General features: G+C 39.9%; 1 protein-coding gene across 49 annotated transcripts in view; it reads left to right on the top strand.

Moving 5' to 3' along the window:
• The window catches only part of TCAIM (T cell activation inhibitor, mitochondrial), a 55,670-nt gene that overhangs the window by 19,573 nt on the left and 22,943 nt on the right, over positions 1-13,154 (top strand). For 19 of the 49 annotated variants that reach the window (XR_014822885.1, XR_014822896.1, XR_014822887.1 and 16 more), the window contains 3 exons: positions 2,581-2,716; positions 5,741-5,894; positions 9,173-9,425. Coding sequence is in view for 21 of the 49 variants with exons in the window: in XM_084987993.1 (XP_084844119.1) it covers positions 2,581-2,716; positions 5,741-5,894; positions 9,173-9,425 (543 nt within the window). In the remaining 28 variants the exon portion in view is untranslated. Of the gene's footprint in view, positions 1-2,580; positions 2,717-5,740; positions 5,895-9,172; positions 9,430-13,154 lie in introns of all 49 variants that reach the window. The other 30 variants (XR_014822890.1, XR_014822883.1, XR_014822889.1 and 27 more) reach the window with 4 other exon arrangements.

Here is a 13,154-nt window from a genome sequence, read left to right on the forward strand (position 1 = left end):
TGCTACCTTATGGTACTATGTTCCACACATGTGGACCACACAGTGTTTTTTAATTAGAGCTTAGAAGAGGGAAAGGCTGTTTATGATGAGGATACAAAAGGGAAGGTCCTTGGGAGTTCCCGTCATGGCACAGGGGCAATGAATCCAACTAGGAACCATGAGGTTGTGGGTTCGATCTCTGGCCTCCCTGAGTGGGTTAAGGATCCGGCGTTGCCGTCAGCTGTGGTGTAGGTCGCAGACGTGGCTCGGATCTGGCGTTGCTGTAGCTCTGGTGTAGGCTGGCAGCTACAGCTCCGATTCGACCCCTGAGCCTGGGAACTTCTGTATGCTGCAGGTGCATCCCTGAAAAGACCAAAAGACAAAAGGGAAGGTCCTGGGGGAAATAGGCATGTTGTCTCCTGGCACAGAGTAGGACTGTGTTAATTAGTCAGTACGATTTGGACAGGTGGAAGTGGGGGACAGGGAGGAGGTGGGAGGGCTTAGAAATCTCAAAGAAGAAAGGGAAGGATGGGAGTTCCCATTGTGGCCTAGTGGTAATGAAGCTGACTAGTATTCATGAGGGTGCGGGTTCTATTTATGATCCCGCTCAGTGGGTTAAGGATCTGGCATTGCCGTGAGCTGGGGTGTAGGTTTACAGACATGGCTTGGATCTGGCGTTGCTGCGGCGTAAGCCCGCAGCTGTAGCTCTGATTCGACCCCTAACCTGGGAGCTTCCATAAGCCATGGGTATGGCCCTAAGAAAAAAAAAGAGAAGGATAAAGATCTCGGGTCAGGGTGGCAGGGACTGGAACTGAGGGTTTCTGTAAGGAATACTTAGAGACCAGATTGGAAAGATAGATTGGAAATAATTATAGATCCCTGGAAATGCCAGACTAAGGGGCGAGTTTTACTCTGCAGTTGAAAAACCATCAAAGTCAGTTCAGTAGGGAATACAGTGATGTTGGGATTTTAGGAAAATTACCATGTATACAGCATGCTTTGGGAAAGCAATAGGAGGGCACTGATTATGAGGCTGGGCAGCCCAATTTTGTGATGGCAGAGAAGATGGGGACAAGAGATAATTTCAAGGGACTTTGGAAGGTGAGACGAAACAAGACCTCAGGACTGAAAATGGGGTAGGGTTGGTGAGCTGGTTTGGGCAGTGGTAAAGCTGAGGTTGTGTGCACTGGAAGTGTTAAAAATAGGGGTACCTTGGTAACAGAAGGAAGGAATTTAATCGGGGATGGAACTGCCAAGCTCCCTTACCTTTTGCACCCAGGCTGAGTTTAGAAGGAAAGTGATGGCCTCTGCTCCTTTTTTGAGACATGTAAACTTTGAGAGGCTGGCAGGATAGCCATGTCCATGAGACATTTGGCAACGAGGACTAAAGCTTAGATGGGGAGAAAATAGAGTTGTCGCTAATATTTACTTATCCTTCCTCCTATTAAGGACCTTCATCATTTCTTTTACTGTTCAAATTCCTGTTATAATCCTGAATGCACAACCTTTGTAAAAGGTTCAAGTACATATATGTTGCTGGTCTCCAGATTTGTTTAAAAAAATCTCCGAAATGATTCTATAATCTCAATCATTTTAAAAATAGAAAACTTTTCCTATGACTCAGTACGTCTAATGTAGGAGAAAAAAACCTGCACAGCATTTAGAGACTTCCTCATAGTCTGTTCTAGTATGGAAATGGTAAATTTATCATTCAAAACTAGATATCATGGAGGTGCTTCCTAAAAGTTACGAGTAATTTCATTTGGATTGAAAGGTACTTTTTTGTTTTTGTTTTGCTTTGTAGGGCCACTCCTGCAGCATGAGGAATTTCCCAGGCTAGAGGATGAATCAGAGCTGCAGCTGCCAGCCTACACCACAGCCACAGCAACTCAGGGTCCAAGCTACATCTGCAGCCTACACAGCAGCTCGCAGCAATGCCAGATCCTTAACCCACTGAACACAGCCAGGGTATTGAACCTGCATCTTTGTGGATACTGGTCGGGTTTGTTACTGCTGAGCCACAAGGGGAACTCCTAAAACTACTTTTTCAAAAAACACTCCCCAAATTTAGGAACGAAACATCAAGCTATCCAACTAGAATAATTTTAGTCTGCTAGTAATGAGGAAATGAACTAATAGACATCTGTGTCTCTTTTTAAGCATTACATTTCTCAAGATGTTTTTCAGTATAAAGAAAAGATTACACTATTGGTTATTGGGTTTGTTTTTTTTTTTAATCTAAAGAAAAAAATAATGCAGAAAATTGTCATTGTCATTGCAGTGAAGCCCGTTACATTTCAAGGTAGGCTTTTGAAGGGGAAGTTTTATTATTATTATTAGTGTTAGTAGTATTAAATACTATTTTCTCATATAGTATCAGAGGAAATTATAACCACTGTTTTTAGAAACCATGTGTCACTCAGTGCTTGTGAAAACTACTGTAGATTTCAGAAAATCACGAAGTTTTGGCTTCTGTCTTGTTTCCACAGTATTTTCCATACCATTTCCATAGGCGTTTTAATGTTCCTGTCAGTTTATACATTGGGAATGTGTGTGTGTGTCAGTGCTCTGATGAATAATAAATCTGTATCTTTTTAAAAGGTTGTGTCTAGGGAAGATATTTCCATACTGGTTTCTCTGCTCAAGAGCTTTATCAGGAGCTGAAGCAGTAAATGCCTTAAGACCATTCTACTTTGCTGTACATCCAGATTTCTTTGGACAGCACCCAAGGGAAAGGGTAAACATTTATTTCTTTATTTATTTAGGTAATGTTCAGTCTGCATTTTTACTTAATGTTTGGTCTGTGTTTCTGTTTAGTTTATTTACCTTTGACACAATATAATACAGAGTTCTATAAATTTGAGTTTGAGGGAGTTCCCCTCGTGGCGCAGTGGTTAACGAATCCGACTAGGAACCATGACATTGCAGGTTCGGTCCCTGGCCTCGCTTAGTGGGTTAAGGATCCGGCATTGCTGTGAGCTGTGGTGTAGGTCACAGATGCGGCTCGGATCCCATGTTGCTGTGGCTCTGGCGTAGGCCAGCGGCTGCAGCTCCAATTCGACCCCTAGCCTGGCAACCTCCATGTGCCATGAGAGTGGCCCAAGAAATGGCAAAAATACAAAAAAAAAAAAAAAAAAAAAAAAATTGAGTTTGAGTTTTATTATGGTGGTGTAATCAGTGTTTTGAACTATAGATGCTAAAAATTGAAACTAAAACTATTGGGGTTTTGGGTGGGGTTTTTTGTTGTTTTTGTTTGTTTGTTTGTTTGTTTTGGTCTCTTTATGGCCACTCCCATGGCATATGGAGGTTCCCAAGCTAGGGGTCGAATTGGAGCTGTAATGCCAGTCTACACCCCAGCCACAGCAGCACAGGTTCCGAGCCACATCTGGGACCTACACCACAGCTCATAGCAACACCAGATCCTTAACCAACTGAGTGAGGCTAGGGTTCAAACCTGTGTCCTCATGGATGCTAGTCAGATTCGTTTCTGCTAAGCCACGACAGGAACTCCAAAGCTATTTTTTTTTTTAATGAAAGCTGTCATTTTTTACTAGGCTATAAAACTATCATGAAAACTCTTTAGAGTATTGGTGACTGTGTTTTCAGTACATTTGAGAGTAAAACAGGGTTTAAAAGAAAATTTAAGGCATCTATTACTGTGATCAGTCCTTTTATTTTTTTGAAGGTTGATACACCTTTCAGTGCCTGAATGGTTTCCTTATGTTGCATGCTGCTGGTCCACTTCCCCACACCATCAGTTACTGTGTACTCAAGGAATGCAAACTGATGTGAAAAATAACTCAGAATAAACTCAATTAGGAAGGGCAGTGTTTTTTAACATTAGATGCTATAGTACAAAACTAGGTACATTGCAATTATTTCATTGGTTCCTTTTATCTTTCTTAACTTTGATATTTTGTTTAACACCAAAAGGAATTTAAAACACTCGAAAATTAGAACATAATTACATTGCTTTTTTCTACTTGCCGTGGAAAATGAACCATCTAGGACAGGCTCTGAGTGAAGCCCAATTGTTGCTATATTATCCTCTTAATTTTTTGGGTAGGGATGGAGGGCCTTGCCCTGGCACATGGAAGTTCCTGGGCCAGAGATCAAACCTGTATCATAGCAGCAATAATGCCAGTTCCTTAACCACTAAGCCACTAGGGAACTCCTTTATCCTCTGAATTTTAATCCAGTTTTCAAATAGGCAAAACATATATAGGTTTCAAAAATCAGAACTAAACACAGTTTACTCAGCAGTCTCACTCCCATCCCAATTTCCTTTACTCCATTCTATTTAACTTCCTGTAGGCAGCCATTTTTATTTGTTTCCAGGTTGTCCTGCCCATTTCTTTTTGGCAAAAATGGAAAGATGTATCAGAAAATAATTATGAAGATGTAGTTCTACACTAATAGGAAATGTCCCTCAGCTGCTCACAGTACTGCCATGGCTGAGAGCAGTGTATTATAACAAATTACGCATGGAGTTCCCCTTGTGGCACAGTGGTTAATGAATCCGACTAGGAACCATGAGGTTTCAGGTTCGATCCCTGGCCTTGCTCAGTGGGTTAAGGATCTGGCGTTGCCCTGAGCTGTGGTGTAGGTTGCAGACTTGGCTCGGATGTGGCGTTGCTGTGGCTCTGGCGTAGGCCGGCAGCTACAGCTCCGATTTGACCCCTAGCCTGGGAACCTCCATATGCCGTGGGAAGCAGCCTTAGGAAAGGCAAAAAGACAAAAAAAAAAAAAAAAAAAAAAAAACAAAGTACACAAACTTCTCATTTCAGATCACACTATGTATCTTATAAGAAGCATAAATATTTATGCCGTTCCTTACTTTAGCACTGTTCCATTACTAAAGGACGTTTCTTTTTTCCCTTAACAATACATCCTGGAAATCATTCTGTGTCAGTTTCTAAGTATCATCTGTGTCACATTCTTTCCCTTTTTCTCCCCATTTGGTTGGTAGCACTCCATTGAATAAAGACACCATAAATTATCCAGTCTCTGGATAGGCATTTTAAGAGCCCTTTATATAGAGGAAAATTAGCTCTTTGTTGTGAAATAACTTGGAGATATTTTTCTCACAGTGTGTTTTTGTCTGTAGACTGCTTGGGGGAGGGAGGTAGTTTTGTTTGTTTGTTTGCTTTTTAGGGCCACACCTGCAGCCTATGGAAGTTCCCAGGCTAGGGATGGAATCAGAGCTACAGCCACTGGCCTACACCACAGCTCAGGGCAATGCCGGATCCTTAACCAACTGAGTGAGGCCAGGGATCGAACCCTCATCATCATGGATCCTAGTCCGGTTCATGAAACACTGAGCCATGAAGGGAACTCCCTGTAGTTTTTTTTTTTTTTTAAATATGTTCTTTCATTTTTTTCAGTGTTTTATGTAATTAGATTTATCAGTCATTTATTACTTGGGCTATTCAGACATAGGTAGGCTTTTTCCACATCTAAGTTATAAAGGAACTCAGCCATGTTTTCTTATAGTACTTATGTGGCCATGTTTTTTGTAGTTTTGTTGTTGTTTTGGGGGTTTTGGGGGGTTTTTTTTACATCTCATCCCTATGGAGTTCATTCTGTTCCATGTTGTGAAATGTGGATTTAGTTTTATCTTTCACAAAGGAGCTACGAAATCCCCACATTTTTTAATACTAAATTCTTTAATATACTCATTCATGCATGTAGAAGGTTGGAATATAATTTCTGATGTTTCTTTGTTCTACTTTGCGTAAATGCCCTTACGTATTTCTTCCAGGAAGTCAATGAAAATTCTCTTAAGAGGTTAAGTGCCTACTTAGAAAATCTCCAGAAACCAGGCTCCAAGTCTTTGAAACCAACTCAGCTTATGTTTTATGTAAGAGAAACAGACCAGAATTCCTCTGAGGGCCAGGAACACTTCACCACTTCTGGTAGGTCTCTTATTTTTCCTGTGGCATATGTCCAATCTGTCTGACATTGCTGGGATGCCTTTGGATTGAAGTCTTGATAGAAAATAATATCGTTTAATTGACTGCTTTCCTCAAGTTAGATTCTATTCCTGGCTGCATGTGTTTGATGAGCCATTTTTTATTTTTAAACTTCTTTGACTAGTATACTGAAATGTTGCTGTTTGTCCCCTTCCTGTTTCAGTGCTATATGAAATATTAAACGTGTATAGAGCAATTTATATTTTTTTAAATATAGCTTACATTCTCTTAATTAGTTCTCTAATTAAGTGTCTGTAAGGTAGGTAGTATTTCCCCAGTTGTAACTTAGTAATGTTTCAGGACCCTAGAGACAAAATAGGGGTATGTCTGAACCCAGGTCTTTTTAATTCCAGCCTCATGCTGTTTCTAAAATCTGATCAGTCTTAATATCCAGCCTTCTATTTGGTCCTTTGTCATTGCTTTAGCCATGACCCAGTCATACTTAAAACTAAGGGTAAATGTGGATCTGTCATTTCTTTCAACATCCATCCTTTTAGGAAATAATTGATCCTTGAGAAAATAATTTTATTTTTAGAATGAACTTTAAACCAATTTAAAGATTTACTAAGAGTTTTCTTTGTGACTTCATGCTAAAACAAATAGCTGTAGTCAGCTCTGGCTAAATAAAGAGAAAAATCCTTTACTCTCAGTTAATGGTTAACTTTGAATGATTTATTTAAAAAATTGATTATAAAATAAATTAGAAATGGGACAAAACATTCAGTATATATGACAGAAAGATAATGTTTAAAGAGTTCCTTAGAAGTCGAAAAGAAATCAGAGTAACTCTGTTACATAAATGGGCAAACACAATGACTAGACAATTCAGGAAATGATACACATGAATAGCCAATAAGCATATAAAAATATTCAGCCTCAGTAATCAAATGCAAGTTAAAATAATTAGGTAACATTTCCCAATAAAGGACATGTGCAGTCTGGTACAGGCAATTCCACACTGTATAGTAGCCCTTACAATGGATTAAATAATTAATGGAATTGATAAATTAAGACAGAAACTGAGATTTATTTCTTATTTCTTCTAAGGATAAACTGTTTCTTCCTAAACTCAAATTCAGAAATTGAGATTTTCCTTTCTTCTTTGAATGACTAGAACAATTCTCCTACCAGTATTTCTCACTTTACCACCAATGATTCAGCTAAAAAAAAAAGCTTTCTGGAGTTCCCGTCGTGGTGCAGTGGTTAACGAATCCGACTAGGAACCATGAGGTTGCGGGTTCGGTCCCTGGCCTTGCTCAGTGGGTTAAGGATCCGGCGTTGCCGTGAGCTGTGGTGTAGGTTGCAGACGTGGCTCGGATCCCGCGTTGCTGTGGCTCTGGCGTAGGCCGGTGGCTACAGCTCCGATTCAGCCCCTAGCCTGGGAACCTCCATATGCCGCGGGAGTGGCCCAAGAAATAGCAACAACAACAACAACAAAAAGACAAAAAAAAAAAAAAAAAAAAAAGCTTTCTTAGTTTGCTTATTCTGGATTCTGTAAAGCTATGTGGCTAGCATAGTGGGTATCTCTGAGAATGATTTAGATTGTGATGTCAACAGTGACAAACACAAGACAACACATTTCAGCCTTGTATGCAATGGTGAAAAATTAAAAGCAACTTTTGTGTCCATTGCTTTTGGAAATGTTCAGTAAACAACACTACATTGATTATATGGATTAGTATATAGCTTCTAAAAAGAAAGAGGCTGACGTATACATCCAAATGTGGAAGAGTCACAAGGTGACAAAAGCAAGTTCAAAGTAACAAGATCCAGAATGGTACAGTTTATATATTAAGAAGGAACAATTCACACTATGGTTGTGTATTTGTGCAAACACATCAAACACATACACGTGTGTGTCCTTTTTAACACACACACACACACACACACAAAGCACATAGAAAAGGTCTGGAGTAGTGCTGTCCAAGAGAACTTTCTGCAATGATGTAGCTATTCTGTATCTGTACCACCTGTGTCGGCAGCACCAGCTCCCGTCTCCCGTGGCTAGTGAGCACCTGAGGTGGGGCGCCTGTGACCAGGACCTGAATTTTCAATTTTATTTAATTTCACTTAATTTTAAATAGCCACGTGTGGCTAGTAGCTACTATATTAGGTAGTGCAGATGTAAATGCTTGTGTACTTAACTGTAAATAGTGTTAGGTAAAAGTGTGAGGTTGTGTACCTATCAAGAGGAGACTTTTACTTTCTGTACAGTTTTACAATAAGGGTGTACTTATTTCATGCTTACATAATTCTCAAAACCAATTTTAAGTTTTTAAAAAGAAGAAAAAAGAACGTGTTACAATGAGAAAATACTTGTCATGGTGTCAGCTGAGTTAAACCCTCCCTCCCCTCTGTTTAACCTCTTTAAGCCTGTGCTTCTTCACATGTGAAAAGAAAGATATGAATGGCCCTGGTGGGAGTGTTGACTGAAAAATTACATGTAACTTCAACTAGTACCATGGCTAATACTCAATAAAGAAGATAAGGGAGGAAACACAGTGGATTGATGACTTAATAAATTAGATTACTAGCCTGAGCCTGATGATTATGCAGTATTAAAAATCAGATTGTAAAATGCTAACTTTTTAAAAATTGGAAGTTTTAAGTCATGTCTGAAAATACTGAGTTATTAGTTATTGGATGGGGAAGTAAGAGAACACTCTCTTTCAATCATAGAGAAATTCGAGATGGGTTTCTGTGAGCACTGAGACAGGATGGGCCCCTCTCCTCAGAACCACTGTCAGGGCAGTCCCACCCCACCCTCCCCCTTCGCCTTTAGTGCTAGAAACTGTCTTTGCTGGACATTTGCTCATGGGAGAGCTTTTCCATCCCTTAGAGTGTAGAGACCAAATTTATGAACAGCCTTGAAAATATTCTGCATCCCCTTCTTGGGCTGGGGTGAGTTTGGTCCCTGGAGCCAAACTAGGAAAGGAAACTTGACAGTTAGCTTCATGAAGATGAAGATAATGTAATGTTTGGGTTTTGGTTTTTTTTTTGTTTGTTTGTTTTTCTTATTTTTAATTTTAATTTTTTTGTGGTGCAATTTTGGAGAAGGGACATAATTTTCCGTTTACAGATGATTTACTAGTAGGATGAATTTTAATCGGTAATGGAGTGTTTTAAAAGATTTTGATTCTATAAATGTTTTGAAAAAAATGTTTTTAAAGTAAAGCAAGTAATCATCCATATTAATTGTTTGGGGGAATTATATTCTCTAGGATTTCGAGCAGTCAAATTTACTTTGCACACCAGAGATCTGCTAAGCACAGTATTATATATTCTCAACTCCTGCAGTTTATCTGTTGAACATATCCAAAGCTCGAATACTAATGTGCATTCCCAGCCTCTCAAGAAGGCCCAAAGGATGTCTGACAGGCCCATCAAATGGGACAAGTCCTACTACTCCTTTACTGGATTCAAAGACCCTGATGAAGACCTCGAGCAAGTCTGGAGAATGGAAACAACCCTCACGTATGTAAGAGTTTTTCTTTAAGTAAACCTATTTGTGACTCATGTTCAAATGAAAGTCTAATTTTCCAGGAAAAGGAGTGCTATAAATAGAGTTAATCCAGTGACCATTACAAAAAAGGTATTTCATGTTTCTAACTTAAGATCGCCAGAATACTTCTACTGTATTTGACTTTTTTGGCCTTTTGATAGCGAACACGTGCAGCAGATTGTTTTGTTTATGCTTGAAATATCCTATTCCTCAAGGGCTCTGTGCTCATGCCCTTTGCACATGGGTGCACGTTGGCTGCACAGCTGGTCAGGATGCTGAGAGCAGGGCAGGGGAGGAGAGCAAGTTCCCTGGGTTGATCAGGTTAACTGGAGACACAATGCAGAGGAGGGCAGGAGGCTGGCCTGCAGGAGTGAAGAGGCCAGCTAAAACAGGATGGTTTAGGTCTGCTACAGCCAGCTTTGGGCTATGCACATGACCCTGAAGAGCCTGTATCTTCTCAAACTGTGAAATAAAGGTTAAGAAAGTCGGCGTTGAGCAAGCCGGTGTAGTAGAACTCGGCTCACTTCACCTTTGAGAAGAGGGGACCTAGTACTGTCTATCCTCTCCTACCAGTTTTCATTCCTCCCCTGACACTCCACGAACAGCCAGGCTCCAGTGCATCATTTAATTTAATAATTGAAGAGTCAGACTCTTAAAGTAGGACAGTAGATCAGCCTCATCTGAGAACCTGTTAAAAATGTAAATTATCAGATCCCACCCAGAGCTACTCAGTGAGAAACTCTGAGGATGGGGCTGTCCCTTCTATAAGTTTAACATGCTCTCCAGGTGATTCTGATGGCCTGTTACATGAGACTCACTGTTGCAAGACAAAGATTTCCAACTTTGGCTGCATCCTGAAGTCACCTGGAGAGCTTAATGAAGGTTTGGCATCTGAGTTAAAAAAAAAAAAAAAAAATTCTACTCTTCAACTTAGCCCTGCTATATGAATAAAGGATATTACCTAAGACTATAAAAATCATTAATCTTTTTCATATGTTAAGCATTTCCAGTTTCTTCAAAGAGCTCAGTAGCTTATTTTACATAATAAAATCAATATTTTAGTGTAATCCATACATAATAAAATTACCTGAAGACTGCATTGTAAAATATCACCTAGAATAGATTGAGAATTTTTTTAATTATAAAAGCCATGTACAGGAGTTCCCATCATGGCTCAGTGGAAACGAATCTGACTGGTAACCATAAGGACGTAGGTTCTATCCCTGGCCCTGCTCAGTGGGTTAAGGATCCGGAGTTTCCATGAGCTGTGGTGTAGGTTGCAGACGCGGCTCCGATCTGGCATTGATGTGGCTGTGGTGTCAGCCAGTGGGAACTTCCATATGCCATGGCTGTGGCCCTACCAAAAAAAAACAAAAACAAAAAATGCACAGAAAAATTCTCTATCATTTGTCTTGTTTGTAAAGTCACAGTTCATTTTTTTTGAGTACGTCATTGTTGGACTCCGTAAAGACCAACCATATTCTGTTCTTTTGGTTGTATCTGTGTCCAGAGAATCTGGTGTCTTCCCAGAGCATCCTCACTCATTATAGTAAGGGCAAAATGTAGTTATTCTCTGGCAGAGTATCTGCTTTGTGGATTGTCTGTACTAACTCAGGAATTCCTCCCCTTGCTATCTAGCTTGATCCCAAACAAGGAAGAGACAGGAAGGTAGCAGAATCTGAAACAGAAAGGCAGACCGGTATGTGTCTAAAGGCATGTGGTTCGTATCTGTGCCGATGATCCCTTTCTGATATGTTTGTATGTGTAACTGATGGATAAATCTCCTCCCTAAATATGTGGATTTTAATCATTCGGATTTTCTTCTGTAAACAGCACAGAGAGGAAATGTGCTCAGGAAATGATTAACTTAATGATAGGCCAGAAGTAATGAGAAAGTAAGAAATAGGGATTAGAAAACAGAAGAGATGATAGAGCGTGCATTCCACACAGAGGCTGAGTGGGAGTTAAGCAGATTGCTGAAGAGAGGGTCTCAGCCTTGAATGCACTGGGATCCAGCCCACAAAACAACTGCTTTCCCTCTTAGGGGAGATACACTCTATCTCACAGTGTGTCCAGATGAACAAAAGACTGGGAATGTCTGGCCTAAACAGTATGGGGGAAAGTGGGATTGGATAAGTCAAGGCAAAAAAGCAAGAATGAGCATTGTAGGAGCTTAACTCAAGCCAGAGGGGTTAAGGGTAGCATATTAAAGAAATTTAGAGAAGCAGTTAGTCCATGGTTCAGCTGATTGTTTCATAGGGTACAGTTTTGATCTGGAGCTAGGTGTGTCACCATCACGAAGGTTGTCCCAGGGACCTGGCACTCAGACTTAGCCAACTAGCAAACTAATACGAACAGATCGGAACTGTGAAAAGCCAATTCACCAAGGTTAAGTGGTATTCCACTGGATTCCCTGGCCAAGCTGAGTATTGATAATTTCCTTATTTGTATGTAGTTCATCCAATAAAACTCTTCAGTCTTTAATAAAAGTAGACTCATACATTATATTACATTTTTCTAAGTAGTGAGTTTTTTAAGAGAGATAATGATTTAATTAACTTTTTCTACCAATCTGCTTCATAGATTCATAAAATCCAGCCAGCATTTTTATTACACTGAATTAAAGAATTTTTGAATAAGTGTGAATATGAAGCACTGGAGGCTCAGGATGGAGAACTTGGTTTAATGTGGAGATGCAAAGTAGTCAATAAATGATGGTAGCAGCAGAAGTGACTTAGCAATGAAAGTAAAGGGCTATTTTTTTAAAAAAAACACTTCCTCTGTTAATGTCATTAGTGTTTACTAAAAGATACCTGCTGTTTTTAGCAAGAGATACATTGTCTTAAAGAAATTTCTGTGTATAGATGAGTTGTGTTACTAAGAATTCTTGATTTCCTTCAAAGGTATACTTTGTTTTAAATTCAGGTTCTGAGCTCTGTCACACAATAGATAGCTCACTGGACTTCTAAATTCAAGCTCTCATGTTGCCAATTTCCAGGACAAGCTCAAAGCATGTCATTTTGACTTATCTACTCTTAAAGAGGGTAACAATGTAAATTAAATAGACCACTGTGTTAGAAATTGAAATCAGTGAAAGTTTGCTTTCTAATTTATTAATCATTATTATCCAAATCCAGTTGTCAGTAGCTATGTATTTGTCAGACATTGAAGTCAACCCATTACTAGTTGGTTGGATCTTTCTTTTCTTAGCTTTGCCAAAATGAAATTAACAGTGACAGAGCATTACATGTTTTAGCCTTGTTTATAACAGAGGCCTTGTGTTTGCTCAAAAACTCTGATTTAAAATCAGTATTGAGGATGGTGGCTCGGTGGTTAATGGACCCAACTAGTATCCATAAGGACGTGGGTTCGATCCCTGGCCTCACTCAGTAGGTTAAGGATCTGGCGTTGGCTGTGACCTCTGGTGTAGGTCAGATGCAGCTCGGATCCTGTGTTGCTATGGCAAAGGCCAGCAGCTACAGCTCTGATTCAACTCTTGGTTTGGGAACCTCCATAGGTGCGGCCCCCAAAAGGACAGAAAATAAAAACATTTAAAAAATAAAATAGGAGTTCCTGTCGTGGCGCAGTGGTTAACGAATCCAACTAGGAACCATGAAGTTGTGGTTTCGGTCCCTGCCCTTGCTCAGTGGGTTAACGATCCGGTATTGCTGTGAGCTGTGGTGTAGGTTGCAGACGCAGCT

This window comes from Sus scrofa, chromosome 13 (assembly GCF_054392235.1).
Source record: "Sus scrofa isolate SSC_HxYL_T2T_F1_AM1 chromosome 13, Sscrofa_HxYL_maternal_Yorkshire_Landrace_v2.0, whole genome shotgun sequence".
Classification (NCBI taxonomy): Eukaryota; Metazoa; Chordata; class Mammalia; order Artiodactyla; family Suidae; genus Sus; species Sus scrofa.